The following is a 22321-nucleotide window of genomic DNA, read 5'->3' as shown; positions in this document are numbered from 1 at the left end:
TTTTCATATATATATATATATATATATATATGAAAACAAATACTTTCTTTTCTTTTCATGTACAGTTTATGGTTTGTACGCCTGAAGTGAGTGCCACTGTGGGAGAGAACATTTACAGGAGGCACTTTGCTGTGTGGAGGAGCTCCTCCCGGAGGGAGGAGAGCAGCTGTGAAGATGGCTGATTGTGTTTTTGTTCCACTCCTTTTCTTTCTGTACTTTTCTTTCCGTGTTTTGCTCCGATTTTGGACCTGATGTTGGTATTAGAAAGGAAACAGGAAACCGGTGAGAAGATTCAGAGGTGCCTTTTTGGTTTGGTGTGTTTTCCTTCCTTTTCTGTTATCTTTTTTTTTTTTTTTGGTAATTTCAGTATCTTTCTAGGGGGAGCTTAATTATGTTGAGGAAAATATGCTCTGGATAGAACATATTTGGTGTGATTAAGCAGTGAACCTCTTAACTCACTATATTTGAGTTACGCTGTCAATGAAACAGATTAAACTTTTTGCAGCTGATCAGTTGCTTTTGTGTACGGAGTCACTATGAGTTTGACGCCAAAGTAGCGTGAATTACAAGCTGTCGGCTACAAACTCATTGGGAAACCTGGCACAGAGTGAGGCCAAAGCTCATCTGTAACAGGATCGAATGGTGAAAATGTAACTGTGAAAAAATCCACTTGTAGTTAAAGGACCATAAAATGTGCAAAATCAGTGAGGATAAAACACTACTTTTAAAGTGGTGCTGGTTTTATATTTGACCTAGAAATGAACAATGACCTTTTTTTTTTTATTTTCTAAGGAAGACGCTGGCACTGAAGTCAGTTAAATTCAGAATTTATTTCCTAATTGATATTTGATGTGTATCCATTAGGTTACTCTGAGCATTCTTCAAAGTTTTTAAACAAGTTTTGTGTTTAATGGAGTCATGATGAATAAAATAAAAAACTTTAAAAAGCCTTTTAATCAGGACTCGAAGATTTCGCTCAGCAGTTTCAAAGTAAATTTCAAACTCAAACTGTTTAGCTGTCTCGTGTTAAATACATTGAATCAAACAGAAATAAAGGCAGTAGTGGAATACAAGTAGGGTGATTAACAATTGTAAACCTGTAAAGTGCCATTTTGCTTTTTTTGCTTTTTCATCTGGCATAAAAAAAATGGAAAAAAGTGTTTTTTCTTTTTTTTTTTGAAAACTAAAAACAACACCAGCTATTTTGGATGTTAAATGCTGTGACAGTATTTATACTATATCAGAATCTAACATGAGATGCAAGACTCGTAACTTGAGCCAAACTCAACTCTTTCTGTGATTTGTTTTGGCCTGTTTTACAACTATAATAATGGTCAAACAAAACTCCCCATTATCTTCCCAATGCCCTCTCTTAAAGCAGCCATCTTATTTTCCACATTGATGCTACTGTACCACATTCGCAGCAAATAAAAGGATGGAAATGCAGATGTTGCGTGTTTGCTCATTTGTCACTTGTTTATGGGCAGGTGGTGTACAGTTACTGATGGTAATAACTCACTCATCTAAGCAAACCTCTTATATTTTCTGAATAAGAACTTTATTTTCATTTTTGCTTAAATGCCAGTTATTAAGATGTTTACCATGAACGGTGTCTTAACACTTAAGCACATGATGTTTCTTCTGGATCATGCTGAATGGCTGCACAGATAAAGATTAACTGTCTCTCTGTGTTTTGAACTTAAGTTATAGCAATGTTTGAAAGCACGTTATATTACAAACAGAAAAGAAAGGTGCGATAGACAGTGCAAATGGAACGGGTGCTTGTGCAAGAAATTAAAGCTGGAAATTAACATAATTCCTCAACATTGTAGATAAATATATTTTAAAAATGACACGAGAGTCAAGGTGTGTAATCAAGTTCCTTCTTTCTTAAAGCTGCTTCGAACGGCATTTTCGCGAACGTCTGTTTATTCCTATGAAATCAATTGTGTCGCTTCTTTCTTACCACTTCTTGAAACTAAATCTCGCTGCCCATACATCTCACGCGTCCTTTCATAACGAGCACGTGGCTTCCTCTTTGCCTCTCTCTACACTGAATAAGTAATTGGAAGAGATTTCGATTCCTTCAAGCCTGAGATCCAAAGGGAGTGCATTCTGCTTCTGTGCAAATCAGATTTAAAACAATATACTTACGATCCTAAATTAAATCCTACCGTTTGAAAAAAAAACCGCTGCGTGTCTTTCGAACGTTTTAAAAGGAACAGTCCACCAAGTACACGTGTATGGAGCAGCGCTGCAGTCTTATACAGAATCTGCATTCTATTAAACCTTATTCAAGTCAACAGGAGCTACACCCATCGTAACCTGTGCACACATACATACGGATGTCTTTATATACAATACCTTATACCATTTAAATAAGCCATTCACCACTTACATAAAAAAATTAAATTACATGAACAAATCTACATATAAGAGTTTATATTACTATTTGGAAATAAATTTTTTGGTAGTATCCATATTTTCTACCTTCATTCACGTCACTTAAAAATTGTCCATACATTCTTTACCTCTTCCATCACCGATCCATCCATCCATCCATCCATCCATCCCTTGTTAGTAGTTTCCCTTCCAGTTTCTTCTTGTCTCTCCAACTCACTTCCAACGACTTCTGAAGGACTGGACTTGCCAAAGACAAAGTGGCAGGAAAGTTTCCGAGAAAGTGTTTAAGGAAGGCTCCCACTTCTTTTGGCCTTAAAGGACTTGGGGCACTGTCCTCCAATCACATACCACTAACAGTTCCCATTAAAAGCAGCCCCATGTATTTCGAATAAAGATTTTTAAGTGTGAATTGTACCAATCTCCAGTTTGAAATTGGTCTGTTATCACTCAGCATGGTATAAAACATAAAACAGGCAGCAGTCCTGCATTAAAGGGCAAATAAATAACATAAAATGATGCGGGGCACAGAATTGATCTTGAGGGAGGAGATGACTAATATCCCAGTTTCTCTCAATTTTAGCTGTGTTTTTTGCGCAGCAAAATATCTCATCCGTGGCACATGAGGTAAAAACACGATTCTGTGGTCCGTCAGTCCAGGGCTGATGTTCAGCTGATAGAAGGTGAGTCTTGGGATTTGTTGACGCACAGCTTCTTGTTGCTGTGGTTCTCCTGCTCAGTCTGCCTGTCGTGCTTCCCGACATAGCCGTCTGGAACAAAAGAATACTATTGTTTCTGTACAAGGTCAGGCTGGTCTTTTCTATTTATTTTTCTTACATTTTTTTTTTTAGAATTTCCTAACATTCATTTCTCTTACATGTAATCCCACTTCACAGTTTATCTGTGCAGACAGACACTCACAGTGGACAGAAAGACAAACAAGATGGAACTTACTGGCAAAGTGGGGAGGGGACGCTGAGCACACAGAAAGGCTCCTCTGCCACTGTGAAGACAGAAAAATGTCAGATTCTTCAAGGTGGCGAAATTTAAAGCCGAGTCTTATCTGCTCTCTTCAAACGCACCAGCAGCAACACATCCAAAAGCTGCTGAGTCAAAGAAGCTTTCAGTATGAAAAACAGAATAAATTACCATATATATTCTTACTCAAGAGATTCTACTGTCGAAAGCATGAACTTAGTTAAATGGCTTAAAACCTGATACTTAATTGTACTAAACCAGTGCAGTGATGGTGGCCAATTTTAGCTATAGTACATACAAAATACATATAAATCAGCATGTAGAAACATCAAATTTGGAGTAAAGTCAAAAAGAAAAAAACGATTTTCTCTATTTAATTTCATACACACTTCATTAAAATATTGATTGATATTGTCTTTTCTTCCCTCCCTTCCCCCGTGTGCTCACTATGAATTTGCTGATGTCCTTCAGGCTGCTGAACCTCAGGTAGGAAATGTCTCCCTTATCTTTGTCCCTGTCCTGGTCCGTGGTGTAGATGTCGGTGATGCCAGCTCCTCTGATGAGAGGGATACACTCGTCACACGGACATTTAGTTACGAACAGCATGGTGGGCTCCCCCGGTTTGATGTCTCGAGTCCTAAAAAGCACCAGGAAGAACACTCCCGTCAAACGCCGTTTAAAATGAGTTCTAAAAATGGTTGAAAAGTAAACGAGACCTCAGCTCGTAGAACATATTAAGAGCGGCACAGATAAGGATGTTTCTACTTTGTGATTATTTTGCACGTTATCATCATCTTCCAGCGTGTGAAGGGACGTGCTCTGACCTGAAGGTGAGGGCGTTCTGCTCTGCGTGGACAATGTATCTGTATTTGCGTCTCTGTCGGTCCTCCTGTTTGTTGTCCATCTGTGGGTACTCAGCGTAGTGCGAGCCTGCCGGGTAAGCGTTGTAGCCGCAACCCACCAGGCAGAGACAGCCCGTTCCGTCGCAGCCAGCCTTGGACCAGAGAGCAGTTCAGATCACCCAGTGAACAGCATCAGGAAATTGTTGAAGAAAGGAGTAAAGCCCATGTAGCTAGGGTTATTTTTGAAACTCGGTATTTCAGGTGAGTTAAGCACATGTTTATTCACTGCACTGTGATTTTTTTTTTGATGTGCCTATCACCCACACAAACTATTCCCCACTGCTCTTCTTTGCTGAAATCATTCAACAACTAATTCAAAGTAATGCAAACACTTCCAGGTTCTTCGGGTTCTATTGTTCTGTCCATTCTGAAGGCTACAGTGGTTGTAAGCCCACAGGCTGCAACACGCACCAAACACAAACTTAAAACATGTGTGTAATTTACGAGACAAGTTAAAGGAATAGTTCGACATTTAGGGAAATACTTTTATTCCCTTTTTTGCCAAGTGTTAGAGGAGATGATTGATACAACTCGTGTCTGTAGGTTGAAGCCAAAGCCAGGAGACAGTTAACATAGCATAAAGACTGGAAACAAGAGGAAACGGTTAAGTGACATGGTATATCTCGATTGGGCAAATAACGAGGAGTAAGAACGACGGGTTGTGGCTTTACGGAGTTTTGCGCGGGAACTATTTCTTCCAGAGTTGATTTTTTTTACCTTTGGATAAAGCCAGGCTCGCTGTTTTCCTCTGCTTTGGGTCTTAATGCTAAGCTAAGCCAACTGTCTCTGAGATGTAGCTTTATATTTATCCTTCATATACGGTATACAACGCTAATATTTTATGTTTTGCCCGTATTGTCACTATGTAACCCTCCTGCAGAATGTCAAATCCTAAGTGAACGAGTAGACAGAAATGGCATAATTCTGCACTGCGTATAAAATAGTCAAATCAAAGCAAAGGCAAGAGAGGGGAGCTCACCGAAGGTCCTCTGGCCCAGATAACAGCACCCACCCCCAGCTTGGGGTCCTCTGGAATGAAAATGACAGTTTTCCACGTAAGAGGCTGGTAACAAATGGCAACTCTGACAAGAACACTGTTTAAAATGATTGTGACCTTTAAGCCTGTCATTCAGACAAAATGTCCTACAGGCATGCATCTGTTGCCTCAGCCCTTTAAAACACTCATTAAACTGACATCCAGCCAAACTTGAATGGTCAGACAGCTATTCTCCAACCTGGCAAACACATTATTACTCATCACTTACTGTAAAATAGTTTATGCTCCGATGTTGTAATCTTGTGTATTTGAGTGTTAATTTGCAACATTCTCAGTATTTATTCTCATCATTAACATTCTGTTTCTTATCTGTTTTAATCGATGGGGAGTCCGTACACCAGGTCATGTCCTGCTTCAGACAAAAACTGAGCGCCGTGGATTACTCTGTGACCGACAGTAAAACCAACCTCACCTGTTCTATAGGCCAGCAGTCTGGCTTGGATGATACAGTGACGCGCCACTTCTTGGGACACTCCCTCAAGGCGAGGAGGCAGTGAGGACTTGGCCAGTGGTGGCTCAGCGGCTGAACACCGTTCCCTGGGTCACAGAAACAACACAACAAATAACAACTGTGGATCGCAAACTTCCATTCTTGGATAAATGAAAAATCTACAAAACTAAGAGCTCTGACTGGGGGAGGGGTTTAGAGTGTTTTCTAACCTGTAGAATCCGTGGTGTCGCAGTGGCACCGCAGTAGCCACTGCAGCCAGAACTTCCACCAGCTCCCTCATGTGGTGTCTCAGGTTTGAGAAGTACGGCTCCACACAGAAGTTCTCCAGACCCATCTGCGTCAAAATCTCCCGGTGCTCCTCAGACATCCCCACCAGGAACTGTCTGGAGAAATCGTTCAGGTGTCTCTTTCGTTCTCTGGGAAGCAGGAAGAATAGCTCCAATTTATGTGACAACACAGCCACTTTTTAAAAATGAACTGAAATGCAAACTTTGATTCTGATAAATGTAAACAGAGAAATGTTACATGATTTAGTCTTGCAGTTAGTCTGAGGAAACTGCAAAGGGCTTCAGTCTCACTTTATACAGATTTTAGTCAACGTGCACATGTCATGAGTTTTTGATTATTTGAAATTTATTTGCCTCGTGGAAAAAAAAGATTTTTGGGTTGCAAATGAAAGGGTTTTTTTTGGCTTATTTTATGTTTGCTTTACTGATTAAAGCAAAGACATAATTCCCATCGAGAAACAGTACATGTACTCTTCATTCTTCAAAATCCTATTTTTGTCCTCCAGCAATTTTACAGTTTTAGTTTCATTTATTCACTAACACTTCGACAAACAGTGTCTAAGTACTGTCTAACTGCCAAAATCCAGATGAACGAAGCTCCGAATTGACAGAAATGTTGATAAGCTCATTTAGATTCCCTGTAATTATTACTGTACGCTCACAAAAATAAGCTTCACAAGCAGCATTTAGCGGTTTGTGCTTGTACATTTTGCCTCACGTACAGGCTGCCCTATCCTCTGATTGGTGACACGTGAAAAGTCAGAACCATGATGTCTGAAACCCAACCTACATCCTTGGATTTAAGTGTCAAGAAAGCGACAATGATTTAAAAAGGAAAGGAATTACTTGGGTCTTGATATTTTTTTCTTATTAGTGCTGAATCAACAAAGTATGCTGGGTACCTGTTGAAGAGTTCCACTGTGTTCAGCCCTGGTTCATCATCATTCACTCTCTCCATGAATTCACACTCTCTGGATGTCTCGTCAACAAACTGTGCCAGGCCAGGTGCCAGCGGCTGCAGCAGCACGCAGATGTGAGGACGGCTGTTGGACTTCAGCTTGCCCGTTACCACAGCGTCCAGTGCCGCCTCCTCCGTGATGCAGTCAGGTGGACTGTGGGACTGGGCGTTTGAATGGTTTGTAGAGGTGGACCTCAGCATGCTGACCTCTGGGTCTCCAGGCCAGAAGGAGATCTGGCTGACCCCAGCTGGAGAGGAGCAAACAGTAATATCAGTATTTATTTCTAGCTACTGTTAGTTAACTTTGCTTAGTGGAGGGGGAGGTGAAGTTAGAAACACAATCCCAAAGTTCAGCTCAGTGTGGATGTACTTGAAAGTCTAATAAAAAAAATCAGGATGATTGTAAAAACGTAATTGCAATTTACAAAAGTGTGGACTTACAACACCTTGACTGACATGCTCAAACACTGCGGTAATATCCAGTATACAGCGCATGGCAATAAAAATCAATAAAAAATATAGAAAAGTCAAATTCCTATACAATGACGAAGAAGGACAAAGTCTAACAAAGTCAGAGGGGCATTCAGAAAGGTGTTATACTGATATTGCTGCAGATATGGAGGAGATATTGTGGTTTTAAAAAGCTGTACTGACACTTCATCAGTCAACGGGAACGCTGCACTTATTTTGGCTACAGTTTAAGTTGGCGCCTCAACATGATATACTGTAGCTGCTGCGGGGGCCATGCTGACAACAAAGGTGCAGAAGCTGGAATGAATGAAGGTGAAGCAATAACAATGCCTGCAAAAGATTTGGAGCCAGGTGGACCAGCTGTTCATTAGTTCAGACTTGTCCTAGTTTTTATTCAAGTGTTTACCAAGTAGGTATTTACTTTTACACCGCTAAATTAAAATGGGTGGCACCACAAAAACGTGTTCTGAAGTTGAGATGAGTGGCTTCTCCACATTTACTATGCCTACGACCAGGTGTAGCCGTTGCATGGCTGACGAAACAGACAAAACTAGCGTAAGAGTAGGAGGAATTATGTTGAATACGGTCAACATATCGGACCTGACACTTGATCAGAATGCTGTTTGATAATGATGTGAACTCTTATAAGAGTTGTAGTATACAGGCTCCACTAACCCATTATTGGAAGTTATGTTACAGTTTGGGATGCCGCAGTGACTTTTTGTTTACATTGTCGATTGCTTTTGATTGGACGGTGCTATAGATGTTTCTTAGGAACTATTGTGCACCTTAAGGTCTATAGTGGTAAAGCCCCATTTAGTAACTCACTAGTTCGAAATGAGCTATTAGTTACTGAGGCCTTAAGAAGGACTTCAGACATTTGACATCGATTTTCAAATAGCTGGTGCAACCAAATCCTGCTTTGAAATAAGTAAATATATAGACTATATAATAGTATTTAGAACTGAAAAAGGCTTAAATGGCAATAATACCTCCTTTGGGCAGATATCCTAATGTGTTATGGGATCAGTATGTGCTTGCTGATTTGTAATAATGATTTTCTTCCCACAGATATCAATCAAACTGAAACTAAACTCAACAAGTTGAACAAGTTTTTAAACAGAAACAGTCATGGATTTTAAAAAATCCCTTTAATGGAATTTTTATTGCATCATTGAGCCCTGTTTTTCCTGTTGAGTTGTGTGTCTTTTTATAAAGGAATAACATTTCCATTTCGCTACAAATATATCTTTTACAGACTGTTGCCTGCAGACATGGTCTTTTCCATTTCGCAACCTCTTTCTGTCTATCTGCTCATCTCTCTGTCAGTCTCCCCCTCACCGTTGATGATCATCTTCAGGCAGGTAGCACAGGGTCTCCTAGAGAAGTACAACTGACAGCCAGCCATGCGGGCGCCATGTTGGATAACAGCTGCCTGTCCTGCATGGAGCTCAGCTCCTGAACAGTGGAGTCCCACCACCTTACTGTCCTGTGCCACCACCAGACCCATCCTGCGGATCTGGAAGACAGCAGATTTAAAACTATTAATTCACAGAGAGTATACTCATGTGCTGGTTAGGAACCTTCTTTAACTCTCTGTAGCGTATGCTACATGTGTGGTAGATGAACTGGAAATTTAACTAATAACTTGTTGTATCGCATTCTAGGTTGTCTATGTCTCTGTGTGTTTGCACACCAACCTGACTGTGGTCATCCTCTTCACGTTTTTCCTGAGGGAACAGCTCCATCCACAAACTCAATAAGGTAAACAGATTTACCTTTGATAACCGGGGGCCATAACCTGGAAAAGACAAAAAAAGAAAAAAAAGAAAAAAGAAAATTAGTGAATGATGAGGCATCTTTGCCGTCAATGATATATCCCATTTATCTCATTATTCTGAATAAACCTAAACCCTGACTTACTACCATGACCGTGCATCTAGATCATTCACCTCATCCTATTTACCCATTTGCCATCCAAAATGACTGTCCATGTCAGTTTAGGTCAACTCAGCTTCTTGGAATAGGTGGAGGAACTGCACTAACTTGCTTACTGTGGTAAGTTCACCAAACTACCAGCATATAGGGGACACTGGAGCTGAGTGCTTGGAAATGCACGACTTTTAAATAGACATGGAGGAATATACATATATACACACACACACACACACACATATATATATATATATGTACATATACATACATATATACATATAGCTGGCAGCAAGACCGGTGAGATCAGTTTCAGTTTCCTCTCTTAGGTCTGTATTTCATGATGCACTCAGTTGCTTGATAGACAAATTTTAATTTGGTTTGATATACACATACAGTATATACATATACACACACACACACACACATATACATATACACACACACACACACACACACACACACACACACACACACACACACACACACACACACACACACACATACACACACATATACACACACACACACACACACATATACACACACACACACACACACACACACACATATATACACACACACACACACACACACACACACACACACACACACACACACACACACACACAGATATACACACACACACACACACACACACACAGATATACACACACACACACACACATTTATATATACACACACACACACACACACACACACACACACACACACACACACACACACATATATATATATATATATATATATATATATATATATGAGAAATGACAATAGTATAAATTGCAGCCTGCTATACTTTTCGGAGATAACCATGATTTTTATCGGAATACCGCCAACATTAACATATTCAGAGAGGAATATGTTAATGCAGATAAAGAGGCATGGACAATGTCAAACGTAGCTAGTATATTTGGCTTTACCAGTAAACACTCACTCCTCTCCCGTTATTCAGCTGTGACATGACGGAACAGAAAGCTAGCTAAACCATTAGCGTTACAATATGATCTCTTTTTTCCAAACCTCCCACCTTGTACTCTGCTGTCAGTCTGGGTGCTACTGTCTCTCGTATCTCGACCTGGCCTGGACTGGCCCGGATCAGCTCGGTTCCTTATCTCGCTCCCTTCCATTCAATCCGCCAACTCGTAGCGATATAATACCTCCGGCCCCGGCTTCAAATAAGACAAGAGCAACTGGCAAAACGACAGAGTTAAAATGCAACAGAGTTCCACCAGGATTAATATTAACCTAGTTTATAGTGTGAAGCCGGACAGATGCACAAAACGCGATTTCCGATCAGGGCTTTCAAAATAAAATAAAACCATTATGGACGAACCAAATAAGTCATATGCAAAACAAACAAGTAAAAACGGTCCTTAGAGCAGACCATGAAATATCAATAAAAGCAAACACACCCATGTTTTCTGAAATGATCCCTTTTCATGTTATTTTTCTATGACTACTTAGCGATATCAAGCTACTTGCGTTACTTGCTAGCCTTTATAAGACAGCACTTCGTTTCAACAGTCATAACGAAACGTCTAACAGCCGGACTGATACTTAAGTGAAGTTAAAGTTAGTGTTTTTGGGTTATTCCATCCAGCTCGACATTATTTATATCCTTCCAATGCACTGTCAACCTCTTGTTTCTAAGACGTTCTGTTTTTTCCATCCGGCCGCAGGTCGGTAGCTTGACAAAGGCCCCGGGTTACTTCCGCAAATATCCCCTGACGTACACGAGCGGGCGGGACAACGAGGAAGCACATTCGTTCGTCGGGTACCGATTTGTTTCACTTTGTAAGGACGCGCTGCGAAATTATATCATCAGAGCTGCTTTTATCATCCCGCAGAAATAAATAGCTGCTGTAGTATAAAACAAAACCGGAAGCGAAAGTAAAAAAAATAAAAAGAAAAAAGAAATAAGACATTATTTTAACTTGTCTCAATCTTGAATCCACTGACAACAATGTCTTAAGTCGAACCTAATGCCAAGGAATATGTAGACAACAAGAGGAAACTTGTAATTGACACTACTTGAGTACAAAATATGCATCAGTTGGGAACAAATCAGATAGGACTTATTTATTTCTTCACAGAAAAACATACCGTCCCCACAACTGAATATAAAAAACAAAGTAAAATAACATGCCCCCGATATGTAACAGCAAAGGAAAAGTAATATAAATTGCAACATTGAAACGCTATAAATTGATTTTAAGCATGTTCCCATGAGTTTTATAAACTTTTCTTCAGTGAATAAAAGCTTAAGAAAGCATAACAAAAATATATTTTTATCTTAATACAGTAAGTAAAACCATCTTTATTTTTTCCAGTTTGCTTGTCCTTTTTCATATAAAAAAAAAAATCTGTAAACCTGCTGCCTCATTCCACTAAAACAGAAACCTAAGCTCAATGCATCTGTAACTGTTTTATGTGCTTTAATAATACACAGATGTTCAACTCAAGTTCAAACCAAATTAAAATTCTTCTATCAAGCATCTGAGCGCATCAAGAAATAGAAACCTAAGAGAGGAAACTGAAACTGATCTCACCGGTCTTGCTGCCAGCTTACCTGGTCAATGAAACTCGCTCTCTCTTTATCTACTCTGAAACATTTTCCAGCAGCAGCACAGATACTTCCCAACACCCAGCAGAGAGTAAAAACTAAGACCTCCAGGCAGTTCTTTTGGTAATCTTACACCCAAGCAAATAGAACATTAACAAAAATCACACTTATTTGTACAGAGCATTTCAAAGTGTTAATATTGCTTTAGCTTACAGTGTCTTGTGCAAGTTCAGTCCAGTGCATTCTCACTTTAACTAGGAAAGAAACTATGGAAAATGCGACAAATTACCAAGGAATTATTAAGGAATCATTTTGGTCTTACTAAGTTTGCATTTGCCCCTAAACATTAGCAAACATAAACAGATGAACAGTCACCTTGGGTCAGTTTGTCGGAGGTCCCAGAGTAATAAGGAAATATAAAATTATTTTCAGAATATAAACCTTCTGCAACATACCATCTACCTCAGATCATTTTACTTTTACACTTGCAATGAGAGGCCCAAAAAACTGCTAGTAATGTAATGGTGCCTCAAATATTTATTGTTGCTTTTGTAAAATTTCTGGTGTTTTCTAGTCGTCCCTTCCACAGGGTTTTAAAGTATTTAAACTGTTACTGTTTTATTGAATAGGAGGAAAAAAAGCAACTGTAGTTTCTTAAAGTGCAAAAATTTAAATCAGGCAGAATAAACTTACCAAAAGAAAACAGACTTGAATATAAAAATTTAAAATATGGTGGTTCTGAACTTCCAAATATATACAGAATCCAAGCTAGAAAACAATTAAAAAAACAAACCAAGTGTCCCATAACAACCCACGGTGGGATCTGGATCAGCTGTGTATGCTGACATCTCTGGATGAGACTCAGATTTTCTCTGTCAACTCGGTATCTTAAAGAATTAAGTTAAATTTAAAGGTTCAACATATCCAATAGGTAGTTTTGCAGGAACACAAAGACTGCAAACTGAAAATGATAGAAATGGAAAGTAGATGTAACTCAAAGATGTGTTTCAGTACAGTGGTACTAGTGTCCTGGCCAAGGTAAGTCAGTTATCTAAGCAAAGCATCTTTTTCAGGTAGCCAACAAAGATACAGACTCTGTTCTTTTAAATGGTTCCGTATTCCTTCAAGGTCTTTGGTCTCCCACATTAACTTCTCCAGAAAATAAAGGAAGAATGTTCCGTGCATGCAAGCACTGGTCGAGAAAAGAAACAAAAACTCAAGTATACATACAGTATCTAAGGAATACAATTCAGTTTGACAGAAAAGGCGTCATGCGTTTGTCAAGTGACTCCACAGGAATTGGCCAAAGTGCTGATTTCACCTTAAATTCCAGTCCAGCATCTTGTGAATGATGCTGCTTATGTGCGAACATGTGCCTCAGTAATTATGTAAATAAACATTTCAAAACCGGGCAATTGCTTTCTATTAGCACTGTGATCAGAATTGATATTTTTACAGCAGTTCCATGCTGTTGCTACACTTGGAACACAACCACATCCACATGGTCAGAATATAGTTTATACTTTGTAAAAATGTAAGAGTACCACTCAGTTCTTGAAGGCTCCGCAACGGCTAGCTCTGCTGATAAATTCCTTGAGCATCGCTCCGTCCACCTGCCAGAAGGCTCCAGTCTGAGTCACCTGAGTCAGATGGTTGACACAAAACCTGAAACAAAACTCTTCCAGGTCCTGGAAAAAAACCAAAAACAAAGAATGAGACCGGATTAGAATATCCAAAATATAATGTAAGGTAACGTACAGAACAGAACAGAAAAGACAAAATTGACACGATCCCTCTGGAGAATACAATGCTGCAGCAGCAACATACATACAACAGTACAGCGTAGGAGTCATTTCTAGAATAGAGGTGAATGTACTATTGTTCATGTAGTTCACCGGTTGTACACTGGGTGTCCCCTTATAGTTTGGTCAATATAGGAACTTTAAATCAGGTGTTGCAAGAAAAACTGTTGGCTTTATGGAGAATGTGTTGACTGCAGTGATGAATTCTCGCATCAATACTATTTCGAAGGACAGTTTAGACTGCTAATTCTACTATACACGTGGTACACTGTGTTCCAAGCAACGTGTCAACCAGTGTCCCATTCATACAGCGCCCCAGTTGCTCTGCTATTGTAAAGAATGAGAAAATAGGATACATCTGTAAGTGTAAGATAAACCATTAACGATTAGCCATTACACCTTAACCTGGCATTACAGTGTCGTTGTGTACAGTCTGCCTGTGTATATTGCACCTCTGCATCGTATCGTATGGCCGCAGACAGCAGGGTGAAGGCATTTTCGACAGTGATTCCTCTCTTGATGATTTGCTGACACAGACGTTTCAGACGGTTTTCGCAGTAAGAGGTGGCCAGGTCCAACAGGCCTGGGGTTAACACACAAACACACACAGACGCTGTATAAATACATCTATATGAAAACACAAACTGATTAGATGCAAATGAGAGAACATAGGATTTGAAAACTACATGAGAGCTAACCAATGGCGTCCTCAGGTGGAAGGTCAACTGTGTCTGTGTAGAGAAACTGCAGGAAGGATCTGTAGACGGGGTAAGAGAACTGGCCAATCTCTATCACCTCCTGCTGATCCTCTGTCCATTGGGAGCGGAACATTGATCGGAAATGCTCACACCTATTTGAAACACAAGACCTCTACTTATTCTTTATATTGGGCTGGGTATCAAACTTCAATCATTTTTTTTGGTACCGACAGATTTGTGTCCAAAGCCTTGAGAAAACTGTCAAGCGACCAAAGCTGGTACTGAATGTCTGGTCTTAATCTTGGTTTTATTTTTCTATTAGATACTAATACAGATTGAATTTTGCCAATTTGAGACTACTTTATGATGTTTGGAAATCTTAACATTTGAGAACTTGGCTTCTTTTGTTAAATTTAAAAAATGTGTTTTATGGAAAAGCAAGTTCATATTATCAAAGTAAGGCATTCAAAAAGTACTGTTTTTGTATCATACTGAAACTCCGGTATTACAAACAGTAGTGTCAATTCAGCCTTAACTGTCTGTGGAAAAAGCAATGCTATCAATGATTTAGTATGATTACTTTTTAGTTTGATCTATGCTTTATATGCAGGAGAACACACGCACCTGATCTTCAGCACAGCTTTGTGAACGTGAATGCATTTGCCGTCAACACTGAATTTAAGGTCAGCCGTTTCTGGACTGTCAAACTCTTTCCTCAGGGCCTCGGCAACTGTCAGGAAATCATCGTGCTCTGGAATAAAGCGGGATACATTATGCTGGATGCTTATGTTTTAAAAATTAATGTAAAATAGAATTCCCTTTTCAACTGTTAACAAAAAAAAAAACTAACACACTGCTGAAGACCAACGACCGCTCTCTCACCCATTGACATGAGCCTCCACATGACGGAGGGCGTGGCGAAGCAGGCGAAGACGTCATCCGTGTTGGTGAAGTGAGTGAGGTGTGGCAAAACGATGGACTGACCCCTACACTGACCCCACATATACACCTGGAGGATAAACACTGTTAACATCCCAAGCACCGACGTCTTCATCATATAATACAATTCAAAAGACAAAGACACGGGTTCGTGAAGATCCGGTTGTTATGATAGGCCTCTAATAACAAGCCTATTGTTTTGTCAAAGTAGGAAAAGCACAGGTGTGAATAATAAAATTAACCATGGCTGAAGTCGATGTAGCTGCTTCAGTTTCAGGGTCCTGGTATTGTTCATGATGACTCAATGTCACACTGTCAGAGCTTAATGTGATGCTTATATATAACAGATCCATCTCTAACATTATCCGTATCACCTGTTTTTTTTTATTTCTCTTTTTTGTCCTGTGACAAATCATAATGTCTGGTGTTTACAGAGAAGCAATGAGCTTAAGCGATACTTGAATTTTGAGGCTGGTACAGATTTTTATATTTTAGAGTTGTGACCAAGATATGAACCGAGTGGACAATTTTACAGTTGTAAAAAAAAAAAATCAACGTCATGAAAAACTATGACCCAAAACTAAAATTATAGTCATGAAAAAGGGAGATATGCCCACTTAAAACTAAGACACAACTGAGAAACACGCCTACCTGCAAAGAAAAACAGATGTCAAAGAGTATGACACAGATATGAGAGCAGTATCAATGTTCTTATCTCTCTTAAGAAAGCAAACAAGTGTAATTCACAAAATGTCAAACCTTCCTTTAACACTCCAGGCTAAAATTAGCAAATTGATTCATCAGTTTAACCAGTGTGAAAACTATAAAAGCAGGAAATGGACAATTACACAAAACACACTCACATATGAACCAAACACATACAGAAACATTAGAAGTATCTAAATAATTGTAGACAAGATTAATTGCATGCATACCTGCCCGCTTTGCATCTTGGCTGCCGAAGTATGTGTTGAATGGCAGGCGGCGACCTCTACAATCCTGTTAAATGAGAAATGGCCGTATTTTAATGCACGGGCCAACCATGTTTTGTATGTACAGAACAGTGTTTTTACTGAGGCAGGATTTGGTCTATAGTCTGTGTTTATGCAGGGGAAGACGAGTTCCTTTTGTCAGCTGACAACTACTTCAGGCCAGGAGTGGAAGTTCAGGTATAGAGGGAGGAAATGAGGACAGGAAACAGGAAAGCCAAGTCTTAACAGGATGGGGAGAGACTCTAGCCTGTCTATTCTAATACAAAGACATACTGCTCTCAAAATCAGCTCTCACTAAGCACACACTTCTCCTTCTCCCCCTACCTCTCTTTGTCAGCCATGATTTGTACTGGGCTGAGGTGGTTGCTCTTGTTGCCGGTTCCCAACTGACCGTAGGTGTTTGCTCCCCAGGCATACATCAGCCCTTCATCTGTTAGTGCCAGGCAGTGGCTGTACCCTGATACAATCTGGAAAGCAGGGAACGGTTCAAGCTCTACTGGTGCTGCAGCAGCCACCTGTTACCTACTCAATTAAACCATCAGACTGGAGTATAAACAGATGCGTCATGAGCGATTCATCATTCTTGGAGACAAGCATGTAATGGACATCGTTTTCATTTACCTTGGCATACACACCACCACCAGTCATCATTATATTAGGTTGCTGTCTTACCTGTTGAATGCACAGCCCTTGGAGTGCAGTTAGACGGCAAGGCGTCAGCTGGTTTCCATTGTTACCAATACCCAACTGTCCATTACCATTGTAGCCCCAGCCATAAACCTGCATGAACATAAAACAATCCTCTTTACTGTAAGAGTTCAGATTTCCCACAAGGATCTTTAAGACTTCATGTAAGGCCATCTTCACCTCTCCGTTGTCGACCAGAGCCATGGAGGAGGTCTGTCCGCATGTGATGCCCACCGCATTCTTGCCCTGCAGGCAGCCGGTGACTTTCCGGGGGTAGGGCTGGTTGGCTGTGGAGCCTGAACCAATCTGGCCACAGTTATTATAACCCCATGCAAAGACCTGGAGGGGCAGGGAGGTTGTAGAACCACTATGAAATATAAATTCATACTGCCAACACACACCAATCAAAAATACATACACACACAAACTGACAGAGTTCTAGAGAAAGTTGATTATAGTTTTAAATAAAAATGCTTCACTTGCCATCTGAAAAGCTTCTTGGATCGTCATCCCCAAAAACCCCATAAAGAAAACAGCAGTAAAATGACTCCTGTGCTTACGTGCTTTTCTACAAACTGAGGGAACAGCGACGCTCAAATACATTATGTACACAGACAAAGCAATATTCATGCAACACTGTGAAACGTACCACAGCTTGTAACATTTAACACGGTAACAGCGTTTCCCGCTTATCACACACACAGCCTAATACGCTTTCAGGCCTTGGGGTTAAAAATAAGCTGCTTAGTCTGACACTAGCTGCACAGGAGGTGGCTACGTTAAGGTTTCAAAGTGACCCATCTTAAAGTAAACATAAAATACAAGCATACTGGTTTGTGTAAATATGCTGTTCTCATCTTATGGTAAACCTAGTGTTAAATTGTAGTTTTTTTTCTTTAATTGAAATAAATTATATGGTCATTTATGTGTTGAATGAAGTCTGACAACTCTTTGAAACCTTCCCAAAATCTCACTGTATTTTTCCTTATTCCTTAAGAATGAAACATTTTCCCAGGCACCAGCAGCCTTTTTCCTTCAAAAACAACTACTCATTATCTACTATACCCATCTCTAAATGTCAGCCGCAGAGCTATAGAGGAGTAGTAAGGGGGAATGACAACATTCATCTTGGGGTGTTTAAGTGTCAGGAAAGATGAAATTTAACATCCAAAGTAATTGAATTATTCAATACATTTTACCTATTATTTATCAGCCACCCTCTTTGCCATATGAAGTTGCAAATTAATCATTATAAAATATACAAATAGCAGGTTGGAACATTCAGAATTGAACAAATGGAAAACTACAAGTTGCAATTATTTTTCGTCTGTAGTAACAGACAGTCTGCATTGGTTTTACCTATAATATTTAATATTAAACTGGCAATTAACAAATAAAGAGCTCATATATCACATGAAGGGTCAACCAGGATATTTAACTCTATAAATAATGACTTAATATGGAGCTTATCTTCCAAATATTACATATAAAAAAGAAAATCAATATAGAGTAAAATAATCAGTAATCAATCGGGACAGCGTAGAGTTATGAAAACAACAGTCACCTCTCCATCCTGAGTGAGAGCCATGGAGTGATGCGAGCCACACGCCACCTCTTTCACTTTCTTGTTCTGCAGGTTTGCGGTGACCAGCACTGGGGACAGGCCCTGGTTGGTAGTCCCATTACCCAACTGACTGTAACCATTGTGCCCCCAAGCAAACAGCTGTCCATCTGCAATAAATCAACACAATGATTACACAGTGGTTCAAGATCAGGAGTCAGTGGGCTTTGAATGTTTATACTTTTTCTGTTCCAATACAACAGAAAAAGTATAAAATCCCAAAAGCATCCAGTTTTCATTTGGGTGTTTTTTTTTGACAATCATGAACCCTATCTACCTCAATACCATATCATAAAAATCTATGTTCAGCTACAGTTTCCATTGGAGTCAACATCTTTTCATTGGAGAAAAAAAAATATCAAAACGCCCTTAGAAACTTACCAAATAACTTATGCTCAAAAGGTGCTGTCTTTCAGAGCAGTGTATTTACCCATTTATTTGGATAGAAATATGAGTGTTGGAATAATATTGAACACATGGATAGACAAGCCAACAAGGGGTAATTGTTTATTAGTTAAAAAAAAAAGACTATGGATAAAATATCACTTTAACCAAGCTTATGCAAACACAAGTTATTCATGTTTGTTATATATTTAAAAAAAAAAAAAAAAAAACATTAAATTTTCCTGACAGTTGGAATGAGCCTGAGCTACAGGCCACATAACACAACTTCTTACTCAGGCAATCAAATATCATGAGGTGACTTTGTTATGTAAGAGACAGGGGCAGTTATAATTGGCAGGGTTTAGGATGAGATATATTGTAAAAGTTTATGATTTACTAACTAACTAAATGATTTATAGACCTAGCATGAGTAATTACCTACCATCAGTTGCCAATAGGACGTGCGGTCCGCTACCATAGCTCAGGCTGATTACCTTCTTCCCTCGCAGGAAGTCTAGTTTCTTTGGCACAATGGTGCTAAGACTGTCTCCTGTGCCAAGGCAGCTACTGCAGTTCACCCCACACACAAATACCTGGGAAATAATAACACACACATCAACATACACAGAGTTACTATTTACAATAAAAGGCGATGAAGTCAGAGGCGCTTCACTGTTGGCACCTTGGGATCGGCATACAGCACACAACCACATAGTTTTTCCACCAGGTGTACCTAGGGATATACTACCCTTAGGGAAAACAACAATTTGGTGGAAAAAAAATGACTCATTTGAAATACACCTGCATTTCAAGATGAAACAATTAGGGAGTCTAACAGCTTTTAAATAAATAAAAATGCCTTAAAGGTTTTAAATGTTGATAAATAAGGACTTTTGAAAGAGACAGGATATGTTGGCATATCTAAGACATACTCCTCACCTCATTTGCATGTGTGATATAGATGGCTTCATTAGCGGAGGTTCCAAAGACACAAGCCTGTCGGACCGTGGCTAACTCCTCAGCGCTCAGCAGAGAGAACAGAGGCCACTTACTGACGTCCACCATGGCTCCCGCAAAACTCAGCCTTCCTTTTCGGGGAGGAGGAGTCAGGGCTGACAGGGGAGAGGCGGGAGGAATCGGAGGGGGGTGACGAGGAGAAGGGGGGATGTGAGGAGGAGGATTTGATGTCGGTGGAGTTGGGGAGCAAGGAGCAGGACCATCCCTGCTGACACTTCAGAAAGGACAAGATGAGAGGTAGTTGTGAATAAATGGAACAAGGCAGAGAGAAAGGCTCTCTTTCAAGTGACATTTTTGATAAAATTATTATTTTTTAACGGCCAGATTTATTTTTTATCCCTTTCTTGAGGTCTTTTGGGAGAAAAACCACATTGAAAACAACAACTCAATACACCCGTACTAGACAGGTGAGCAGATAAAAATGAATACATAGATTCAGCCGCACTCAGAATTACATGCAAAAATAAATCCATTGGTTCTTAATTTATGTATGAGAAACAGAAATGCATCTTGCAGAAACTAAATATCTTCAACTTCGAGAGAACTGGAGAATTTCTGGTTCAAGCCATGACTAGCTCATGGCATTGAGGCAAGGCATGCAGCTAAAGCAGCACAAGTGATCTATTATAGCTTTCAGCCTCATATTTTGCGGCCACTGAAATGGGCCAAATTCTAAACAAAATCGGTCAATTTATTATATTCTTGCTTATTTGCGAATGTTAAATATCTCCTCAAGCAGCTATGACTTTGCTTACCCAAATTCGCCCTTTAATTCGGGCTATATGCCAAATTTACTAACCACTTTAGTAACATATGGTCCTGTAACGTCCTATGCCCGGAGAAATTGCAGAGTAACGGCACAGTCCGAAACTGATTGGCCTAATAATGACAATTTTGTTAGTCTAATCACTAATAATTATGTTTAAATTTCATCATTACCAAACTCTAAAGGCACTAAAGTGGCTCATGATATTTAGGAAAAGCCACTGAGTCACGTATCATTAATTAGATATGTCTTATAGCTGACGAGCAGGGGGGCTTTTAAATTGCTCGATTTTTGAGTGGAGTTCGGCAACGCGTCCTCTCCGTCAGGGCTAGCCAAAACAAACCACACAGCATCGTCAGCGAGCTAAAACTGCGCTATGTAATTAAATACTTCCTTTTCAGCCAAGTGTAAAAAAAAAAAAAAGGCAGGCATTTAATAATGCACCACGGCAAGCTACATGGCACTGAAGCGTATGATAAACGAGAGAAGCTAGTAGCTTAGATAAGCGCTTTCCTGTGCTCTGCATACCTAAAGCATCGCTCCATGACAATGAGTCAACTGGGAAAAGACAGACAGACAGCGAAAACATTTAATAACAATATATTTATCAGTAAAACACCTACATATAAGATATGTAAACTACCAGTATGAAATTACCCGACTGAAATCGTTCGCCCGATGGTGTCAACAGCAGCGCTGCCTGATTAAACTGCGTCGAGTGGGGCCAATGCCTCTTCTTCGTCGCCTGGCAGACTGGGCGCTGTATGGGCGCATTGCTGCCACCCTCCGGTCATTGGTTAAATAACAGTTCTAAATATGTGGGTATGAACTGTGGAAAAAATTCCAAAATTTTCCTTCCATTTATAATTTACGATTATTTAACCAAAACATGAACGCAAGAAAACCAGCTTGGCTTGTAACAGGAAAAAGGGAGCTCAGATGTGGCCTTGATGGTTCCAACTACTTAATTTTGGGAACGTTAAGGTCAAGTCAAGGCAAATTTATACAGCACACGCTTGCAATTGGAGGAAAAGGTTTCTCATTATTTGCAGATGATAATGTGTCTGATGAAATTTTATCATCCATATCATCCCCCCCGTCCAACCATTTTATATGGCATTAAAAATGCATTTAGGTGGTTTTAATATTTGACACTGATAATTAGAGTTCTTATCAGCTTTTGTTGCATTTATAATGTTCAGTTACTTTATCAGTGATGCACTAAATTCCGAAAGAATTCATACCTTTATTTCTATCTATCACAAAAAACAAAACAAAACAAAACACTGAACTTGTTGATTCTGCACAAACCCACTTACTTGTAGTTCCCCTTGGTGGCCTGCAGGTGGAGTACTACCACATGGCTCCAGACACTGTGGCTTGGTTGTGCTG

The 22321-nt window shown here is 39.7% G+C and overlaps 2 protein-coding genes across 7 annotated transcripts; both read right to left on the bottom strand.

Annotated features, from left to right (window-relative positions):
• Positions 1–875: 875 nt before the first annotated feature.
• On the bottom strand, positions 876–13674 carry cdadc1 (cytidine and dCMP deaminase domain containing 1). Of its 3 annotated transcripts, none has more exons than XM_040141709.1 (12): positions 13568–13666; positions 10488–10650; positions 9205–9305; positions 8846–9023; positions 6978–7281; positions 5998–6204; positions 5750–5874; positions 5260–5309; positions 4203–4372; positions 3826–4015; positions 3355–3403; positions 876–3170 (listed from the first exon to the last, which is right to left on the bottom strand). In XM_040141709.1, the coding sequence occupies exons 2-12, from the start codon at positions 10585–10587 to the stop codon at positions 3070–3072; spliced, it is 1575 nt and encodes a 524-aa protein (XP_039997643.1). In that variant the 5' UTR covers positions 10588–10650; positions 13568–13666; the 3' UTR covers positions 876–3069. The 3 variants fall into 3 exon arrangements, with proteins under 3 accessions (XP_039997643.1, XP_039997644.1, XP_039997645.1); XM_040141710.1 differs by lacking the exon at positions 13568–13666 and adding an exon at positions 10873–11074; XM_040141711.1 differs by lacking the exon at positions 10488–10650 and having other exon boundaries at positions 13568–13674.
• rcbtb1 (regulator of chromosome condensation (RCC1) and BTB (POZ) domain containing protein 1) lies at positions 11569–21686 on the bottom strand. 4 transcript variants are annotated; one of them, XM_040141707.1, is made up of 13 exons: positions 21587–21686; positions 20086–20377; positions 19589–19739; positions 18706–18872; positions 17322–17480; positions 17127–17234; positions 16779–16921; positions 16398–16461; positions 15374–15532; positions 15148–15299; positions 14524–14675; positions 14278–14408; positions 11569–13711 (listed from the first exon to the last, which is right to left on the bottom strand). In XM_040141707.1, exons 2-13 carry the CDS (start codon positions 20209–20211, stop codon positions 13571–13573), a joined length of 1653 nt encoding a protein of 550 aa, XP_039997641.1. In that variant the 5' UTR covers positions 20212–20377; positions 21587–21686; the 3' UTR covers positions 11569–13570. The 4 variants fall into 4 exon arrangements, with proteins under 4 accessions (XP_039997641.1, XP_039997639.1, XP_039997640.1 ...); XM_040141705.1 differs by lacking the exon at positions 21587–21686 and adding an exon at positions 21458–21482; XM_040141706.1 differs by lacking the exon at positions 21587–21686 and adding an exon at positions 21458–21482 and having other exon boundaries at positions 15148–15274; positions 15406–15532.
• Positions 21687–22321: the final 635 nt, after the last annotated feature.

Source organism: Xiphias gladius, chromosome 13 (genome assembly GCF_016859285.1).
Source record: "Xiphias gladius isolate SHS-SW01 ecotype Sanya breed wild chromosome 13, ASM1685928v1, whole genome shotgun sequence".
NCBI lineage: Eukaryota > Metazoa > Chordata > Actinopteri > Istiophoriformes > Xiphiidae > Xiphias > Xiphias gladius.
Note: the sequence above shows the minus strand (reverse complement) of the source record. Positions and strands in the feature narration are given on the sequence as shown.